General features: G+C 41.8%; 1 protein-coding gene across 6 annotated transcripts in view; it reads left to right on the top strand.

Annotated features, from left to right (window-relative positions):
- ctif (CBP80/20-dependent translation initiation factor) overlaps positions 1–21,072 on the top strand; it is a 170,792-nt gene that overhangs the window by 127,649 nt on the left and 22,071 nt on the right. For 5 of the 6 annotated variants that reach the window (XM_084693260.1, XM_084693259.1, XM_084693258.1 and 2 more), the window contains 3 exons: positions 10,168–10,783; positions 11,424–11,726; positions 16,296–16,451. In XM_084693260.1, the coding sequence (XP_084549386.1) occupies positions 10,168–10,783; positions 11,424–11,726; positions 16,296–16,451 (1,075 nt within the window). Of the gene's footprint in view, positions 1–10,167; positions 10,784–11,423; positions 11,727–16,295; positions 16,452–16,607; positions 17,460–21,072 lie in introns of those variants that run through there. The other variant, XM_084693263.1, reaches the window with a different exon arrangement.

Genomic DNA, 21,072 nt, shown 5'->3' with positions numbered 1-21,072 from the left:
CTAGCTCACAACCAGATTTAGCTAAATCTATGGCTTCAAGGACAGTGTGTTGAACACACACCCACAACAAAAAGGGATTTCTTGTGACAAACGGTACAGTTTCCATCGCCTGCCAACAGATTAGGACTACAAAAGAATGCAGCTGAAAAACCTAGCCTTAATGAGACCACCCAAAACACTATCGTATGTGTACACATTTCATTTTGTGGACAAAAAGCTGATGGAGGAAATCCGCATCCTACTTTGTGTTTGGGCTACGAAAGACCTCCACACATTTAGTTGCAGTTCTGCCAGTAAAGGTGGGATGCAAGTGTTCATATAAGAATTTTTGTGGGTTAGTAGTGTCCTGGTCCAGCAACACATGAGCACCCAGTTGTTTCTATTTCACCTGACGATGAAACTAAAACCCAGGACCGGTGATGTGGGACTTTGAGGCTCTGACTAGACTCTGTCTGCTTTAACCCTTGTGCTGCCTTCGGGTCACATGACCCAAAGGTTCATAACAAACCATCGTTGTGTTTACCCAATTTTACCCATACAAAAACAAATACAAATAATATTATTTTAACCTTCGCAATGTGGGGGGTCTGAGACAGCCCAACAGTTAAAAGAAAATACTTCACTTTGTTTTTGTGTGCGGTAAAGTTTTCGCAATACGATGTTGGGTCACAATGACTGATGGGTCAGAATGACCCGAAGAGAATACAAGGGTTAAGGTAGACAAGGTTGTGTCCCATCTCCTTTAGTAAAACACAAGCAACTTTATTGCTGTGGAGGTAGCTCGCTACTGATAAGACTCAGAGCTTTTCAGGTTATTCATCGCTTCACCGTCAGTAGCAACAGAGTTAATAAAGTAGTAAATATGCTAGTGTAAGTTATTTGAGGCCACTTTTTCAGGTCGGCCTCCCATCCCTCGATAGAAGGCAGAGGTCTGATCAAATTGTCCCAAAACAGGTGTTCCCACATGTTTTATTTCGAAGCAGAATTAACTTACCGCAATGACTGTTTATGAGCGTTACCATGACAATCGCCGGCTCCGGAAGTCGCGCCCATAATTCAGGAAATGGATCATGGGAGCTAGGAATAAGGTGGATACAGAAAATCTGCATATCACACTTTAAGAGTATGCTCCTGATCTCAGCTTGTTACCTGTTGGCAAATACTTATTTGTCTCATTAAAATGCAAATCAATTTATCTTTTTTTTGTTTTTGTTATTCTGTCTCTCATTCTTCAAATAAACGCACCATGAAAATTATAGTCTGATCATTTATTTGTCAGTGGGCAAACATACAAAATCAGCAGGGGTTACAAATAAAATAATCCTTCACTGTACATGTGCCTGTGGTCATGAATATTCAGACCTGGGTGGAAGGCAACATAAAGGAGGTGACAACTGTTTTTTAAGTCTCAAGTCAAGACTACCCATGGTAGAGTCTGGAGAGTTTAAGCAGCAACCACAAAGAAAGCTTGAGCAAATGTGCAGATTTGTCGAAAAACATGAAAAGAGGCAAAAAACTGACAAGCAAACTCATACATATCTCGTCTTCGAATCACACTCACAGACGTAGCCCAGTCCAACTCATAATGAAGTGTTTTAGCTGATGTAGGGTACGGTCAAAACTAATGCAGATGAGAGATAGCAGGGGAGGCGGAAGCACATATGTTTTTAATTTAGCTGACATGTCAACCAGGGCTGAAATGAGGCTTGATTTACAGGAATGTGCATGTCTTACTGGGAACACGTATCTTTCATTTTCTCAAAACATTTTAAAATTAAATTCTGCACTGCAGAGGGATAAAAGCCCAATCCATTCTTCCTGCCTTTTCCACAAACATCTTTCTATAACGGCAACCCAAATGTTGTCTGTACAAACATGGCATTGTTATAAATACACACAGAAACACTGTGAAAGGCTATTTCTAATGAAGCATGTTACCCCTGAGATGGTACTGTTGAGTGGTGGACTCTCTCGCCTTCCAAACCAAAGGCTCTCTGACCAGTAGCAGTTGTTAGGGCAGCAGCAGCCATCCTTTGTGTTGATGTCACCTCATCCATTTTTGGGTAGTTGCCATGGTGTCCCACATTTGGTTCAGACTTCTTGCCTTTCTGATGCTCTCCTTACCTCATCTCTCTTGTCTCTGCTTCCCTCTTCTTTTTCTTCACTTCTGTTCTCTCTCTTAGGGTTTTGGGGGCCCAAAAAAAAAATAGTGTATGGGGCCCTTTTGATGGTTCTGATTTATGGAGTTCGGGGCCCGGACTGATAATATATTTGGGTTTTATATGAGTCTGGTAAGTTTGAGAGGGAGAGTAGAATGAGAAGCCTGACCTGAGGGGTGTTTCTTGCAGCTTGCCATTTCCAGTTCCCTTATATTGTCATACTGTAATGTGGAACGTTTCGTGGTGATTCAGTTGGACAGGAAAGAGACTAAGAGTCAGTCAGAGGATATATGACTTGGGGGTAGAGGAAGGAGGAACAGATGAAGTAAACTGTCTTGTTACCTCCCTGGGAGAGGGAACCAGGGAGGCCAAGCCTGTAAAGAGACTGACATACGCACACACAGTTGGTGCTCTGGACAGGACTAACTGTGCTTGTCTTGCACTACATTACCCTATCCTTCACTTAACACGCATCACTTACCGGGGATAGGCATGGAGGCTTTACACAGTAGTTCAAAGATGTCTTGTGTGTTCTTGTGAAGCAAAGTGTAATGATATTCAGTGCCTATAAATAAAGCAATTGTTTTGTATTTTCTAGTAGTTCTGTCAGTGGAATAATTTTGGCCATGATTTCCTGTGTTTAGCTTGACTGCTTTTGTGAGAAAGTTTGTTTCGTTGCCCCGGGCATCCATACATACTTGTACATGTACGTACCCAGTGTTCTGAACTCGAGAGCAGTTTACTAATTTTGCAGACCTTCAGTTCTTGCTTTTTTCCCCTCCCTTTCATCTCCGTTCTTGTTGTCCCATCTGTCAAATCATTGTCTCTCTTCATGCATGAAGACAGCCTTGGTAATGATGTGTGTCCTTACGGTATAAACATTTGAGTGATTTTCTAGATATATTGCAGTGTTGGTGCAATTTATTGATTGGTGCCAACATGTAATTTATACTTTTGCCAATGACACTGCACTTCTCCTAGCCCGCTTCATCTTTGCTCATCTGCTGTTGGAATTCGTGCTCGCGCAAAATACCGGAAGATGTTGTTCTCATAATTGCGGAAATACAACGATAATTCATTAGCTTGGATTTTTATTCAAATGAATTCTTAATGAAAATTAATCGATCATCGATTATTCATTACCAACCCTGTTCGATATGCACCAACTACTTAACACAGAACTTGAACCATAATCGGGCCATGTACAGTGCAATGTAGTCAGTACAAAAATACTGGGTGATAAAAAACATATCTAGGAAAAGTGAAGAAAGTAGGATCCTGGAATTTTATCAAGTGTGAATATTACTTTTATTTTAGCATGCAGGCTGTGCCCCCAGTCGGACAACTAGAGAGGGTACAATTTCTGGGGAAATTGTAGGGTGTGCTTGCTTGCGTTGGTTGCAGGGGTCCGTATTTAAATTACAGTGCGTTCACACTGCAGCGACGCGATGCAAGCGACAACATGTTTTCCATTAATTTTCTATGGAGCCAGGCGAATCGCTTGCGTGGTGCATTGTGGGTAGCGACGCGACAGAGTTGAGATTTTCTCAACGTTATGCAAATGAGGAGCGATTTTCGCTAGCGATGGCCAATCGCAGTGTTTTCTTGTTTCTCGTAACGTAGCAACCATGGTAAACATTTGTAGCTTTCAGTTTTTAAGATGGAGAAGCTAATCGCCTGTGTGGCTACATATCCAATCCTGTACGATACGTCCCTGTATTTGTACAGAGACATTAATAAAAAGAATGAGGCCTGGCACAGGTTTGCCGACGTTGTCGGTGCTCCTGATGGGTTTTCTGTACTTTCAAATTCAGTCTCTCGTCACAGTGCGTAGCTTTGTTCTAGCTAGTTACTGTACAGTAGTAGCCCGGCTGGAACTCCCTGGTCGTATCGACAGATTAGCAGAGACTTTGAGTAATATAATAAAAGGTTTTTACACATGTCAACGAGTATGTTTATGAAACAGTTTTGTATTTTGAGTATAAGTTGTACTTTGATCGATGTTGCGAGTACGTAAACCCAAGTCTGCACAATTGGCCATGACAACTACAATGGTGATTTTAGAGAACTACATTCTACATAATCAGTTTGAAATGTCCCCCCAGCGTGATGAACTGTGGGAAGGCGAGCGATGGCAAGCGATTTGCGTCGCTGCAGTGTGAACAGCGGTTTACAACTGATATTTCTGTATATTTAATATAAAAATGCATAGCCTACTTATTTATAAAGATTACATATATTTAAAAGCATATTTTTTTTCTGCTCATTTACAACTCAAAATACTAAGAGTGAAGAGTAGAATGAAATAGTTGTCTTTTCATTTCCTCTGCAAGAGGGAATGGTGATCAGCAACCTCATAGTTGAATAAAAACTAATACATTTGGCAGACCGGTGAGAAAATTGACCTAATCTCTATGACTTAAACGTCATTGTAAGTTTTTTCCCTTCTCGTGATATTTTCAGGCATTTAGCCTACTCATATTGCATTCATTCATGAATTTAAAAAACCCTTTTGAAGCTTATTTTAACAACCACGTTACCAGCAGTAGCTATCTCAGACGGAATCGCGATTCAAATAGTACTAGGCTTACTGAAAAAAATGCCCCCAAAAACGTAAATAAGCTTGACATTTATTTAGGGGAAACCCACTAATTCATAAACATGTCAGTGGTAGCAATCATTGTCAGTAACAAGGCAAAGTGCGATATAGCCCTGCTATGTGGAGAAGGTGCCACTGTAAATTGTAGGCTACTACTACTACTAGACTGTCTCGGTAGCAATTGCGTTGGTTGAATTCAATTTAACGTTACTTCCGTTGTACGGTCTAGGCTGAAATGAATTATTTTCATGAACAGATTGACAAAGTTTAGGCTGTGGCAATGGAGTTCAGGTTAGTAGACACTACAGTAGTACTGTAAACAGCTGTGGAGATGTTTTTGTTAGCTACTAGACTAGGCTACAGTGTTGCAGTGAGCTACACTGGTTTGAAACCACAGGTAATGATCATTTCACCCACAAATTGTTTACTTGTAATCTAATGTCATAATAAATCCTACAACGAAAATGTATTTGTGAGGAATGTTAATTTTAACGATTGAAAACAGATGCATCATAGACCGCTGTAGTATGTGTTGCCCGGGCAACAGAGGCTAATGTCATGATGCTATTGCTTCAGTGAAATAGTAGACTACTGTTTCCGAAAGTAGATGTACTTCCTTAATAATATTAGTTTATATTGTACATTACACATTACAATTGTGTGGCGTTTCTGCAGCCGCCTTGCAGTAAAGCAGTTATCTCCCAGAAGTTAACGAGTTTTCGTGACGTTAGTGGCGTCAGTGACTGTGGCTAGCAAGTTAGCCACCGTTAGCTTCACTTTTTTCCACAAAAACGTAATTTCTACTTAAACCGCGCAACGGAACGTAAATCCCAATACAAGCAACTCAATCGCTACCAAGACGAAACGTTTGACACCTAGGTTGTCTATGTAGTCCAAATATTAACAAAGTTTTAGGGGGGCAAAATAATAATAACTAGAAAAGGCTGTTCCTGCGAAACAGCAGTGAGAATGCTGAAAACCCGAATGGGGATAGCTGACCATGCTAAAAAAGCTGAAAATTGTAAAACATTTTCAGAAAGTTATAAGCTGAAGCTTCAAAGCGACCGAAAGGTATTTTAAATAGGGGCTGGAGCTGGACGAAGGCATAAAACGACAGAAAAGAGAAGAAAAACGCTAAACAAAGTGAAAAAAATCTGAAAGAAGAGAAACAATGCATAAAAATGTGAACATTTAGCAAAACAATATTTGCTGGAGTTTCAAAAGGCCTGAAATGTATGTTAGAAAGGACCTGCAGCAAGATGACGGCTGAAATACAGAAAAGATAAGAAAAATGCAAAAGTACTGGCAGTTAGAAGGTACCGCTGTGAAAGGTATTTTTGAAAGGACCTGGTGCAAGATGAAAGCAGAAAAATGAAGAAAAGAAAAACAAAAAGGGGAGAAATTCAGACAGATGAGCTGCAGGAAAATGTGAAAATTTAGCAGAAAACCAGTTGCTGAAGTCTGGGTGAACAAATTTAAAGGTAAAAGGACAACACTGGAATGACTTGAACTTGCTGGAAAAACGTAGCAACCGTTGGTCATTGGCAACAGACTGGCAACATTTCTAACCTAGAATCTAGGTTTCAGGTTCAAGACGGAGGAGAAACTAATCATGCGTGCCTGCACACCCAGTCCTGTTCAGACACTTAATTTAAGATGAAATCAAAATGATAATTCATAGTGCAGGGTTGCCAATGTTGTCGTTGTCCCTGGTGAGTTTTTTATACGTAAATAATAAGATTATGCTACATCTAACCAGCGGATCAGTTCTTGCAAGTGTGTCAAAGTGGTATGTTTTAACACCGTAGGCTTGAATAATAACCGAAGGCGTGAAGCTAGAGGATGCAATGGAAGATTTCCTACATAAGCTAGATGTACAACTTCAAATTGAAAACAGAGAAGATATTTAGAGTAAAGACAAGTTACTTTACATCTGTGTTCAATATCGTCAATTAAAAGTAAAAGCTTTCCAGTTACTAAGCGTTTGTTCGTTGGATTACAGTAACACCAGCTGCAGCAAACACTTAGCTAAGCTACCCCAGCCCTGATTTGACTGTTTGTGACGGTCAGCTATGACAGTCGCGCCTCGATTTTTGCATATTTCTCTAAAACTTGCTAAAATAAAAACGATATAGCTAGATTATGTACACTTTAAGCTCAATGTACATACCTTGTTTGGCCAATTTGGTCGATACTGTAGTTGAAGAAAAAGTCGAATGGAGAGCCATATCGCGCTAGCTCGATTAAAAGAGAAAAACAAACATTTACCTAGCATCCACACCTCAAACAAGTTAACCTAGACGCAAAACTGTACGTCCAATCCAAAAAATGAGGATATATTCTGAGACCCAAGACTCTGCTGAAACCATTGATATCCTTTATGTGTCTGTGCGGTCAGAAATTTAACTCTTTTGGCAGTTTCCAAAATGTCACCCAATTCTGCTTTCATGGTGCGTGTCTTTTTGGTTGCCACGGTGATGGCGCAGCTGTGATCGCTCACAAGCTGGGCAGAGAATCCCAAATTTAGCTGGAATCCACACCTCAAACAAGTTAACCTAGACGCAAAACTATACGTCCAATCCCAAAAATTAGGATATTTTCCGAGACCCAAGACTCTCCCGAAACCAGACATGTCCTTTTATATGTCTGTGCGGTCAGAAATACGACTCTACCGGCAGTTTAAAAACACGTCTACTTTCGAAATTCTCTGACGAATTTTACCCACCCCTCCATTGAATTTAGTGAGAGAATTTGAAAGGCTGCTCTCGCATCAAGGCTCAAAGCTGAAAATCTGTAAATGTGAGCTCTTTAGTAGTTACATTGGCTGAAAGAGAACAAGTTTTCCTACATTTTAAGGTATAACTTGTTTCTGTAAGTTAAACTATATGAACGTCAGAGGAATTTGTTTGACAATTTAGTTGAATATCAGAAAAAGAGCAGCCAGCACTCTGCTGGCTGCTCAAACATAAAAATCAAGAAGGAGCTAAATGTTTAATTTGCACAAAAACCTTAATTCTTTAAAAAGTATAAAAGTGAGAAATACCAAAAGTCATAGCCATCATCTCCTGAAGGAGCTGAACGTTTTGATATAAAAATTGTATGAATCGGTGAAAGTATGCAGGACTAGTTAAAGGCCAAACAACGGCGGAAGAACTGAGAAGTTGAAAAGCAATAATAATATATATGTGAGATAACAATGGTTGTGCCCTTGCCGAAGGCAAAGCACACCCAATTACAGCTCTGGAGGAGTCTTCGTTGCTGAATGTAGGTCAGCTGTGTGTCTATGGCGACTAAGGTTGCATATGAGATATGATTACGCATAGAGATATGCACACACCACCGGCACAGTACTGCACAAACACCCTCATAGCACAATTCAGCAAACACACAAATACACACACACCACTGTGGCCTCGCCTATGTTTGTAGCAGAGAAGAATTAATGAGTTGACATACACTCTAACATGATGTTTGAGTATGTCTGTCTCATGTTTTCTCTTCCTCTGTGTGTTTATGGGCACATGCACACGTGTGTGGGGACACAATTGAACACAGGCAACGTCTATTTTCAAACAACTCTGCCATGGTTTTTAGGGTTGGATGGTGGAGGTTGGATGAGTATTGTTGGTAGGCTTATGTTAACGTCAGTGAGAGTGCTCTCAGCATGACTGCATACAGCCTGAGGTTTTTACTTCATGCTGTGTCTGAGGCAGGGCCGGCCCAAGCCTTTATGGGGCCTTAAGCTGAATTTATTTGGGGGCCCCTCGGCGTCGCCAATTCTTTTCTATTTTTTTTTTCTTAATTACCGTATTTCTTCTATTAAATGTATTACACATAATTTTTTCCATCATGTTGTTGCGGCGTTTATTTGAGGGCGGCGTTTATTTGAGGGCGACGTTTACTTAAGAAATACGGTATTCTATAGGTTAGCTGTGCTAGCATGCTAACGTGTTAGTTCGCTACATTAAATGTACTTAAATAGTTTGAACAGTACGGTCTACTAAATCACCGATTAAGCAACAATCAAATGTCAATGTTAGTTAGATTAGCCAGCTCTATCTCATCTGCTTTTTATTAAGGCTGATTTGCATGGAATGCAAGAACAGCGAGATAGCGAAAACACATAGACTACCTTCTGTAGCCTGTAAACTAGTTCAGCTTTCTAACGCAAGAGCACCTGCGTTTTCTGGCTATTTTTTCGTAAGCTTCCATTCTAATGCAGCCTATCCTAACCCTAACATTGGACCCCTAGTGCAGCACAAGAGAATGTTCATTAAAATGACATGCTGCTACTGGGTATTTCAGGACATGCTACTCCTACGTTTATTACACAATGTACATTTATGGTGCAGCATTTAATTGAGAGCAGCGTTTAATTGAAGAATCAGGGTACATCAAACTGTAATTTAACGTGCTCTTGGTGCTCTCTCTCTGGTGGCCATGGGGGCCCTAAGCAGCCGCTTAGTTCGCTTATACCTTGGGCCGGCCCTGGTCTGAGGAGTGAGCCCACTTCAGTCAGAAAGCAAGAGAAAGGGGGAAATGGGAGTGTACAGTAGAAGAGGTGGAGAGATCTTCTAAGAAGACAGGCTTGTCTATTTGCTGTCTGGGGTCATATGTAAAGGAGTTCTTGTGGGCGCAAGGGGTTCTGTCATTCCTATTTGGCTGGCACTTTGATCTACAGGAATGCATTCTCTTTGGGGATGACACTGGCTGAAAGACTTCAGAGAGCTTAAATCAAAGGCTAACGCACCAACAGTACTGTATGCCTTTACTATCATTAATCAGGAAACCACAGGCTACAAGAACACTGATAACTAGGGCTTTCTATCAAATGGCATATATGTGTGTGTTTGTTGCATTATGTACATTATGTTCTGTATTTGGTTTCCGTTTCCGTATTGGAGGGCATTTGCACACAGTCAGGTGGATATAGTGTGTTAGGAGGTTCTGCAGAATAAATAAAATAAATAAGTCTTGGATTATCCGTAGCAGAGGAACCAAAGAGGAAAGTTTAGGAATTATTGATGGCCTGCTAAATGTAACAATGCACAGGTTCTTCTAGCCAAGGCCTGGTCTGTGTCTTGTGTGTCCTATCAGTAATTATTGTACTGGGATGTTCTGGTGCTTGAGTTTGAGCAAAATCGGTGGTGAGTGACAGACAGGACTGTATTGGACAGTGTAACATGCAGAAGGACTGTGGTTGACTGTCGTAACATGGATGCCTGAGTAGAGAAGCACAGGGAGAGAAAGAGAGAGCAAACAGGACTGATTGTTAAAGAACAGGGTTCCAGAGAGTGCCAACAGATGGAAGTTGCTTCCAAGCAAAGGGGTCAGCGCCCTAAGCGGCGTGACATGATGGCAGTACCCTGCATGGCCTTGTGGGTAACTGAAAACATGTTTTTCTTTCAGGAGACAACAGAGACAGCAGGGGGGAGGAGGGGGAGGCGGCGGAAGGATCCAGAATCCTCTGCAGCATCTGCAGCAGTTGCCACAGCAACATCACAATCAACAACAGCAGCAGCAACCTTCATCACAACTACAACAACACCAGCCCCAACAGCAGATTGTAGCGCAATCTGGGGGCAATGGTTGCCGACTTCCTAGGGAACAACATGGACGCCAGTACCAGAGCTATGGTGGGCAGCGCCCGGTACCATCCCACCATGGCTATAACCTGAACCGTCGCTGGCACAACAACCAGAAACCGCACACTGGGCCTAGCCCTGGGCAGGGACAGCCCCCCATAGCTGGTGACAAGGGGGCACCCTTTAAAAACACCAAAGAAAAAAAGACAGAAAATGTGTTATTCGAGGAATCCAAGCCGGACCCTGCTAGCAAGAAGGCCCTAAGTGAAGATCCTAGGTCTTGTACAACACCAGACCAGACGGTCAATCATAATGAGAGTTGTAGCCCCAACCAGGGAACAATGGGGAGTGTGTCGACAAGGGAGGGCCAGGCAGACGGGCCCAGGGTCAATCTGTTGCAGTCGTCCAAGGAGAGGCTGAGGAAGAGACTAAAATACAAGGTGACGGTCCTTACTGTCACTTGAGGTTAAAATCAAGCAGGTTGCTGTTCATTCACACACACGACCCCATATAGTCTTTAAGGGTCTATTCCAATAGGTAGTGGTCTGATTCACGAAAGATCAACAGTGGTGGCTGGAATAGGGATGTGTGAGGCATATGGGATAGAGGAGCTGCAGCAGCAGCTTTTGATGTTTTCTGCTGTTTGTGCTGCTGGCTCCCCTACTGCTGTTCTCAGCTCAACACTCTGGACTGCTCCCTCTCACTAACTTAAGCCTACTGGGATGTTGTCAGTCAGACATACGCAAACTCCTAAATATACACACAGGCAGGCACCTCATCCACATAACAATGCAGGCACAAATGTTATCCACACAAACACAACACTGTTGAAAGACACAAAGCCAGGGATTGACAAGTCAACCTTAACTTTTTTCCATTTCCCTTTTTTTTTTTTACAGTAGGTTTGGTTTACAACAACTTGTTAAAAATTCCATTGCAAATTACCACCAACAGAATTGCATTGGCTTTAATACGCCATAGTTTGTCAGCTAATTTAGTATGGTTAGCAAATTAAATCACAGCTTTAAGTCTTACGTTACATCCTTCCATGCTCTGAATTCTGCATGTGTGTTTGTGCAGGAGGAGGTGTTTGTGGCAATTGAGGGGGACCCACACAAAAACCGCATGGACCGCCTGCTGGAGATTCTCAACAGCATGAGGAACAACAGCAGTGGGGTGGAGGTCCAGCTTAGCTCTTTCATGGAGGAGGCCCAGAGCTCAGCTCGCTCAGAGGAGACACTAGCCCAGATCGTGAGCACCATCTATGGCAAGGCTGTTAGCGACCGTAGCTTTGCTGCCACGGCTGCCAAGCTCTGTGACAAGATGGCCCTCTTCATGGTAGAGGGGACCAAGTTCAGGTCCCTACTGCTTAACATGCTCCAGGTGAGTGAGTTGTAGCGGGTTTTGCCTGTTGAAGAATAGAAAATACTTAATTTATAATCAAGTATTTAGTTAGAATGGGGCATCACCTTAATATTGGTTTTAGGACATTAAGGAAAACCTAAGTTAAGGTGTAATAATCAGTCTAATCTTAACAAATTAATTCATTTTAAGTGTAGAGCAGATCAAATAACACGAGGGATCAGAATATGCGAGTTAAAATTAAAACAGTGATTTATTGGAATAAATGGTAATATAATGAACAGTAATGGAAATATGTTATTGACTTTAGTAAGAGTTTGATGAACATATGAAACAAAACATACAATGGGTCAGATGGAAGGAGCGGGAAGGGGGAGGAGAAAGTATCAAGGCCTTTGTCTAATAACGAGAATGTCTAGTGGTAAATTAACAGGAGTTAGTTTTCCGTGTAGTCTAATTAAATCACACACAATATAAATTACTTCATGCCAATGTTACAAGTAAGAAATATAACTAGTCGCATTTACGTTCGCTGGTGTGTTGAAGTTGTGGGTCGAAAGCGGAGTCTGTTTAAATCTTGGCTGTAGAAAACTAATCTGTGTAATCCGATCCAAAGTTTTTTTCGTGAAAGTATTCCTTTTAATCCGCGGTGAGACTGAGTTTGTCACAATTTGAATTGCGTTTGGCGTGTTCTGCAGAATCGTTCAGAAAGTGTTGCAATCATTATAATGTTGAGTCTCGGGATCTTGGCTAGATCCTTTTTGCATGGCTATCCATTGTCTGAACTTGCTGTATCAATGGACTCAGGGAGTGATCATTTGTTGTTGGTATTTATAATCAGAATGAAAGGTAAGTGTCTTGAGGCAGGTAAAACAGTTCATTAGTCAACTCCTTAGCCTGGGTGCTGTTCAAATATTCACAAATGGGTATGATGGGGATGTAACTTTTGGATAGTGTCCTTAAAAACCTTGCATACACTTCATAATATATCTACACAACATTCATAAATGGTTTGGTTCATAGTTTAAAATCATGTTGATAACAGAAAAGGAAGTTACATTAAAACAAAAACATCCAATTAAATCAACACAGCATTAAAGGGAAAGCCTACATTGTCAAACATCAATTCCTAGGGTCCACAAACAGTATTGTCTTTGAGAGGTTTGTAAATCCATTTAAAGTCTGTTTTGGATAAATCCTTTGTTTAATTCAGAGTTTTCTGGAGTAGGAAGTGGTTGAGGAAGGTGGCTATTTGACCGGCCCTTCTCCCTTCCCTGTGGAGGAGATGCCAGGTCTGCTATGAACCCTTTGAGACTCATCAAGAAAGATAGTGGCATTGTATGACGCGTCATATAATGCAAAGTCGGGCTCGGAAATGACCGTGTTGAAGGTTTGACTCTGTGCTACAGAGTATTGCCGGGCGGTAGGGCCTAAAATGTATATCACAATAGCATTTTGAAGCACGGACGGCAACGATGTATATCACGTTTTGTTCGTTTTCTTAAAATGTCTAGTCCATTCGTTTCAATAGAAGGCAATCCTCACCGCTGCGGCTAATCTACTGCACTCGGACGGATTTGGATGAGGTACGGCAGGTGTGTTGCATGAATATAAATGTTCAAAACAGTTTTTTTCTTCTTCAACTATATGTTTATGGATCACAAGAAAACTTGGTTCAATATTTGTAGTGTGCTACCTGTAACAAATTATTACATTGCAGAATACTCGATTCTGCCCTACAATGGCTGAGCGTCAGATGGCTGCGTGGTTTGGGATTCGGGCTATTAATCAGAAGGTTGCTGGTTCGATTCCTGGCAGTGTAAAAAAATGTTGTGTCCTTAAGCAAGGCACTTCACCCTACTTGCCTCGGGGGAATGTCCCTGTACTGTGAATGTCCCTTACTGTAAGTCGCTCTGGATAAGAGCGTCTGCTAAAATGGCTAAATGTAATTTCCAATGAACATTTCACAATTCTAACCAACCTGGCGTCTTTGCTTGCATGGCTACACTACATGCTGCATTTTTTACGTTTTAAGTCTAGTCTGTAAACGGAAGTTATGTCAACCAAAGAATAAAGCCTGAAAACAATACTCTACTCCAGTGGTTCTCAACCTTATTTGGCCTGCACTCCCTATCCATTATCCAGGACCCTTATCGCCCCCATCAAAAGAAATGTAGGACGAATGTCTTGCCTCAAATTAATGTTGATTATTATTCTTTGTTTGGCCTATATCATGATTATTATTATTTTTTTAACATTTAATTGAATGCCAAATATCTGATTTCATTTAGCTGGACAGTTGGAATATAATAATCATCCGTTTCCCAGTAGCAAAAAAAGCCGTGTGAATAGAAATTACATATGTAAGTGTTAAACAAATGCAACAATTTGAAAATGTACATTACATTATTATTGTAACAGGCCAAGCGCTGTTCCAAAGAGAACTGAAAATCTGTTTGATTCAGAAAAAAAGCCTTGTCTATCATGGAATGTCTCGTCTAAAAAAGTTTTGGATGACGGTGGAAAAAGCAAGTCTAATGCAAAAATTACGAAAATGTGGCAAAAGAACACACACAAACAAACGCCCCCCAAGAACACCTCAACCCCCCCCCTTTCAAAAAATGTGCTTCCAGCACCCCCCGATGTACTCTGAAAGTACCTTAGTGGGGTACCACCCTCATTGAGAATCGCTGCTCTACTCCATCTGTGCAATACTGATAATAAGCATGCAGAAGATATAGATGCAGAAGATATATCGCATACAAATTTTAATTTGGATCACTAAAGTTTTGAAATTTGAGAATGTCGCCCGGTAGACCGCATAGTCGGGCAGCAGCAATGTCTTCACGTCATGTCACAAAGTTCATAATTTTACAGTTTTACAGTCAATTCTACATCTAAAATGTCGAGCAGGGCAGCTTGCAAGAGATATGGGAATTCTGCTTTTAGCCAGCTGGTCCGTTTATTTTAGTGATTTGTTTAAAAATTCACCTCCTGTTGATTTGAGGTTAATGATTTTAACTCATGAATGCTTTGGGAAAGAAACAACAAAGATGAGGGGGTAAAGTTAGTTTGAAGTTCAATATTCAACAGATATTCGGACACCCAGTAGAATTGTGTTATTTTAACTGGTGTTTAGCACCGCTATGACCGGTCGCTTAGCCAATGCTTTTGGCTGCCTAAACAACGCGTATGTTTAGGGACTGTCAACAAATTACAAATCAATAGGTTTTCAACATCATGAACTAGGAGAGTCAAAATAATGTTAAACTGTTGAATAGGTATGCATTCATGCTGCACAGTCTTTATTTTGTTTTCATTTTCATCTCAGGTTATAAAAAAAATTGTTTGATTCAAAATCTTCAAACTTCAATAGCTTTTTGTTCATGAGACCTATAATCCCCAAATTCATTTCAGAATGTTCACTGACTATGCATACATGTTGCACAACCTTTAGTTTTGTAATTTTTATCTCACACTTTTGCCTCGGGGTGCCATCCCTCAAAATCTCCTGCCACCCTCTTGCCACCTCATGAATATTTTTTCTAGATCTGCCCCTGTTGACAAGGAATGCTTAACACCAGTATTATTCAGTATAAAACGTTACATTCTTAATTTCTCATGGCCTATACTTTCAATGTTTCAGAATTTGCACAACTTTTTACCATTGCATACAACATCGGAAATGCAATAACACCAATATCCACAAGGGCCTTCAGTAAAAATCTAGGAGTGAGGGTGTGGCTTGGTCAGCCCACCCTTTCCAGAAAACCTTGGATGTGTGTGTATCTCCCCAAGCATGCGTGTGTCAAGGGCCAGGATCTGTCTGTGAGAATTTGGAGAGTGCGCGCTGTGGAGCAAGGGAGACAGTATTTTGGAGGAAATCATAGCAATTCGCCAAGCATGCACATTTCAAATATCTACAATACATTTACTTTTCATCTTACATTCAACTATTTCTCTGATTTGTGTACTAAACATTGTCAAGAGTCTTCATATTAACTTGTGATTTAATCAGAATATCGGTTAATGAATAGTGGACGTGTAAAGTAAAATGTTATACTTTAATTCAATACTTTTGGAGATATGAAGTTGCTTTTGCACATAGTAAAATTTTGTAGTGTCTTCCACGTGTGTGGAACAGATTAAGTCCCTTGGTCAAAATGGCACTTATTTATGGACACTTGTGTTTGTCCCTCATGAGCAGTAAGGCATATGTACTAAATTTCAGAATTTTGGGACTTATGGCCTGCAAAGGGCATCACTTTGAAAATTGACATTTCTCCTACTGGAGAAACCCTAATAAACCCCAAAACAGTAGGAAACCTAATGATAATAATAAGAAAAGGTACAAACACATAAGGTGGCTTTGCAGCTTCGCTGCTTGGCCCCCAATGAAGGTCTTACTAGCATCAACAACAACAATGTTTTGTTTGTGTAGTGTCTGTGTAGGTCATTAGAGCTTTATTCTAAGCTGCCATTGGATACAATTGTATGCTCTTCTGTTAAGCGTGGTTTCAATTTCCCCTGTTCTAATCTGTATGCCAATGCTAACCATGGTTCTCCCTCCCCAAATTCTCCTCCCTGTAGAAAGACTTCTCACGTCGGGAGGTGTTGCAACAGGGGGACGTGGAGCGCTGGCTGGGCTTCATCACCTTCCTTTGTGAGGTGTTCGGAACCATGAGAAGCAGCGCTGGGGAGCCCTACAGGGTGCTGGTCTGCCCCATCTACACCTGCCTCAGAGAGGTCAGTCCAGATGTTCTACTCTGTTGTTTAATTGTCTATGAGATTGATTATACTAATATCTATCTAAGAATGTCACTGCACTGTGGCTGTGGGAGGTTAAAACAAGCTGCAGTGACCTTTTCCACAACAATCACCCAGCTTCCTCTGCACTAAAAGGAGGAGGTAGTTGGTGTGTTGGCTTACAATTGGAAGGACCACAGGGGGGAAGTTCCTGTAACACCTGGACCACCACCTGGACCTGCACCATAAGAGGTCAATGGTTAATGGCAGTATTGCCATGGAGGCCAGATCCCTCAGACTCCAAAAGGCAGAAGTGGTTTAATCAGGCCAGACAGCATATTCCCCCTCCCCCTCCACACACACACACACATTTTCCTAGGGAGGATAACTTTTTAACCTCTATTAAAAGAGGTCGCGGCCCACTGATGTGCCTGCGTGTGTGCCTGCATGTGGATAGAAGGAAGTTTTGACATTTGGTTTTCCATTTTGCTTTCATTTAAAAACCTAGAACAAATCTAGATATATCTACTTAAAAACCTCGAATAATATACATAGAATAAAAATAAAAAAAATATGTATGTGAGATTCTGAACACTACTAAAATATAAATAAATAAAAATCTATGGTGGACTGATCAACATAGGTTTGTGTCGCGGGCCCCCTGCAATGCCGCCGCAGACCACAATGGGGCCGCAGACCCCCAGTTGAAAACCCCTGTACTAAATCATGGCTAGCCCTACTCTGAAATACGTATTTCAAACAGGCATTATACAATAGCAAACAGTGTTGCTATCTGACTGCAGTGTGTTAATCTTTTGTAACGTTAATAGATTGATAAGGCATCTCATCAAGTAATCTTAGCAGTTTAAGTACAAAAATAGTGTAGCGACCCACACAGACGTGTGTTATATGTTAGGCTGTTAGTTGGTTGTTTACCAGTAGTGTTTGCAGGGTTCGACATGCCAATCAACCAGCTGTCTGCCAATCACGGGAATGCCCGGAATGTTCGGAAGCCAGGCATTCGGGTGGTTGGCGAAGGGGCATGGAGGGGGGTTTGGCAGGGGGGATGGAGCATTCGAAGTTACGACCAGGTTTAGCATCTGTTTTTCCTGTTACGTCATTATGGTTTTGTGGGTAACCTTTCTTTTATTTAGCGTGGGGGCCAAACAGCTGTTTGGCTTACTAGTAGCCTGTGGTTAATAAACGTAAACTCGGGAACTTCATCTTATGCCTGGACGATTGTTCCTCTCTGACCTAGTCAGGTCATTTCAATAGATTTCAAATGGCTAAATGAAACAGTTTTTGTTTTTAAAGTGTGCTATATAAATGAAAATGAAAAAAACTCAATTGAATCAACACCACAGTACAACAACTGCGCTGTTAGCTAGCCTACTAAGGTAAGTGCTAAACAAAAACAAAAATTTATCTTATCTAAATCTGTTATGGAACCAAATTGCCAATATGCATCTTTTTCTACGGTTCTGCGGCCCAGCAACTCAACTTTTATTTAAAAAAATTGAGGAAGCCTCAACCCCCAATGCTAAACCTTAAAACGATAACTGCAATATGATGCTCTTGTCTTCCGTGGCTGGCGCTGTATCAGACGCTGGCCTAGTGATTTGGACTGACTGGTGAAATGTGGAAATATCCTCGATTGGAAAAAATGCGCTGCCAGGTGTCAAAAGAAACGCTTATTTTAACAAGATAAATTAAATATCAATCAGCATCCAATTGCCGGGGATAGTGAATTACATTTTGGGGTGGCCAGTCCGATATTAGGGGGGTCCAGTGCCACCCCGGCCACCCCTCTGGCTCTGCGACTGGTCAAGAGAAGGCAACTAAGAAAATCCAGTGGCAAGTTCTGTAGATGAGAATAGGGCTGCAACAAATCATTATTGGGTGTGCTTTGCCTTCGGTAAGGGCACAACCTTTGTTCTCTCACATATATATTAAACTTATTATTATTTATTTTTGACCCCCTCAGTCAATATTTGGACTACATAGACAACATAGGTGTCAAAAGTTTCGTATTGGTACATTTACATTTATTCATTTAGCAGACGCTTTTATCCAAAGCGACTTCCAAGAGAGAGATTTACAAAGTGCATAGGTCACTGATAATAACAACAAGATAGCCCCAAAACATTGCGAGTAGCCAAAACATGAAGCACGTATTGTGAACAACCAAAAATAAGTGCCATACGCAAGAACCATAAGATCATGTAGTTAAACAAGTTACAATTAAACAACATGAACCGCTATAAGTGCAAGTGTACCTGTTGAAAACCAAGTAACAATAAAAACAATACATCACAGAGAGTATTTTTTATTTTATTTTTATCAGTTACCACTAACCACAAGAGCAACAAGTCTCTAAGCAAGAGTCATTGTGATTCTTGAGCACACTAACATCGGGTCAAGCAAACAATTCCTAAGTACCGTTGTACTCCCGGAACAAGTGTGTCTTGAGTCTTTTCTTGAAGGTGGAGAGACAGTCAGTGTCTCTGATGGAGGTGGGGAGTTGATTCCATCACTGGGAGGCCAGACAGGAGAAGAGCTTGTGTTGGGACCGGGCGGTCTTGAGCGGTGGGACCACCAAGCGGTTGTCTGAAGAAGACCGTAGGTGGCGGGTGGGGGTGTAAGGCAGCAGGAGAGACTTGATGTAGTGGGGTGCAGTCCCGTTCACTGCTCGGAAGGTCAGTACCAGGGTCAGTGGAGAGAGATGAGGAGCGGGGTAACATGGGAGCGTCTGGGTAGATTATAGACCTGGCGGGTTGCGCATGCTGGGAGACCAGCGAGCAGCGAGTTGCAGTAGTCCAACTTGGAGAGGACAAGTGCTTGGACTAGCAGCTGGGTGGAGTACTCAGACAGGTATCTCCTGATCTTACATTTATGCATTTAGCAGATGCTTTTATCCAAAGCGACTTCCAAGAGAGATCTTCCGGATGTTGTAGAGGGTGAATCTACACAACCGGGAGACTGCAGCAATGTGGGCCGTGAGGGAGAGCTCGTCATCCATGGTAACCCCAAGGTTCCTGGGAGAGGATGAAGGGGTCACCGTCCCAGATCCCTGGGTGATCTCCCAGGGAGATTGTGGGAGATTGAGGGTTTAGCCGGGATGATGAGGAGTGCTGTGTAGGCGAGGTTCAGCTGGAGGTGGTGCTCGGTCATCCAGACGGAGATGTCTGTGAGGCAGGCCTCAATCTTAGCAGAGATCCCCGGATCGGTCGGGGGGAACGACAGGTACAGCTGCGTGTCGTCAGCATAGCAGTGGTAGGAGAAGCCATGGGAGGTGAAGATTGGTCCAAGTGAGGTGGTGTACAGAGAGAAGAGGAGGGATCTGGTGGTTAACCGTATCAAATGCTGCAGAAAGGTCTAGCAGAATGATGACAGATGACCTTGAAGCCACTTTGGCAGACTGGGGGGCAGTGATGAGCAGTCTCTGTGGAGTGGCCAGTCTTGAAGCCTGATTGGTTGGGGTCAAGCAGGTTGTTTTGAGAGAGAAAGTTTGACAGTTGGTTAGATACAGCACATTCAATTGTTTTTGAAAAGAAGGGTAACAGTGATACCGGTCTGTAGTTCTGGAGGACGGCAGGGTTAAGGGAGGGTTTTTTGAGTAGAGGGGTGACTCTGGCCTGTTTGAAGGCAAAGGGAAAGGTGCTGAAGGTAAGAGAGGAGTTTAGGACATGGAGAAGAAAAGTTCTGATGGAGATAGGATCAAGGGGACAGGAGGTGGGGCGATGAGAGAGAATGAGGTCAGAGCTCTCTGCCTCGGACAGGGCAGAGAAAGAGTTTAGACATTTAGTTGGGTCAGTCATGGAGGGTGAGAGGGTAGGAAAGGTGAGTTTAGGGAACCGACTGCTAATGTCTGAGACTTTTTTCTCTGGTAGCGATTGAGTTGCTTGTATTTTTATTTACGTTCCGTTGCACGGTTTAAGTAGAAATTAAGTTTGTGGCAAAAAGTGAAGCTAACGGTGGAAAACTTGCTAGCCACAGTCACTGACGCTACTAACGTCACAAAAACTTGTGTGACTACCTCTACCAGAACATTAGTTTGGCAGCTTGTTAACTTCTGCGAGACAGCTAGCTAGGCTAACTGCTTTACTGCAAGGCAGCTGCAGAAACGCCACAAGAGGCCAGGGAGATAACTATTTGCTCATGTTACTTTGTGATATGTCACACAATTGTGATGTGTAATGTACAATATAAGCTGATATTATTAAGGAAGTACATCTACTTTCGGAAACAGTAGTCTACTATTTCACTGAAGCATTAGCATCATGACATTAGCCTCTGTTGCCGAGGCAACATAAACTACAGTCTATGATGCATCTGTTTTCAATTGTTAAAATAAACATTCCTCACAAATACATTTTTGTTGTAGGATTTATTATGAAATTAGATTACAAGTAAACAATTTGTGGGTGAAATTATCATTACCTGTGGTTTCAAACCAGTGTAGCTCACTGCAACGCTGTAGCCTACGCGAGACACACTAGTTTAGTCTAGTAGCTAACAAAAACATCTCCACAGCTGTTTATAGTTGGAAGTCAAACGGCGACAGAACATGTTCGGCACTACCCTTACTTAAATCAAGTCTTTTAATAGGTGAAACTATCTT

The sequence above is a fragment of the Hypomesus nipponensis genome, chromosome 27, assembly GCF_054491055.1.
Source record: "Hypomesus nipponensis isolate SF chromosome 27, ASM5449105v1, whole genome shotgun sequence".
NCBI lineage: Eukaryota > Metazoa > Chordata > Actinopteri > Osmeriformes > Osmeridae > Hypomesus > Hypomesus nipponensis.
The sequence above is the reverse complement of the archived record's forward strand: the minus strand, read 5'-3'. Positions and strand labels throughout refer to the sequence as shown.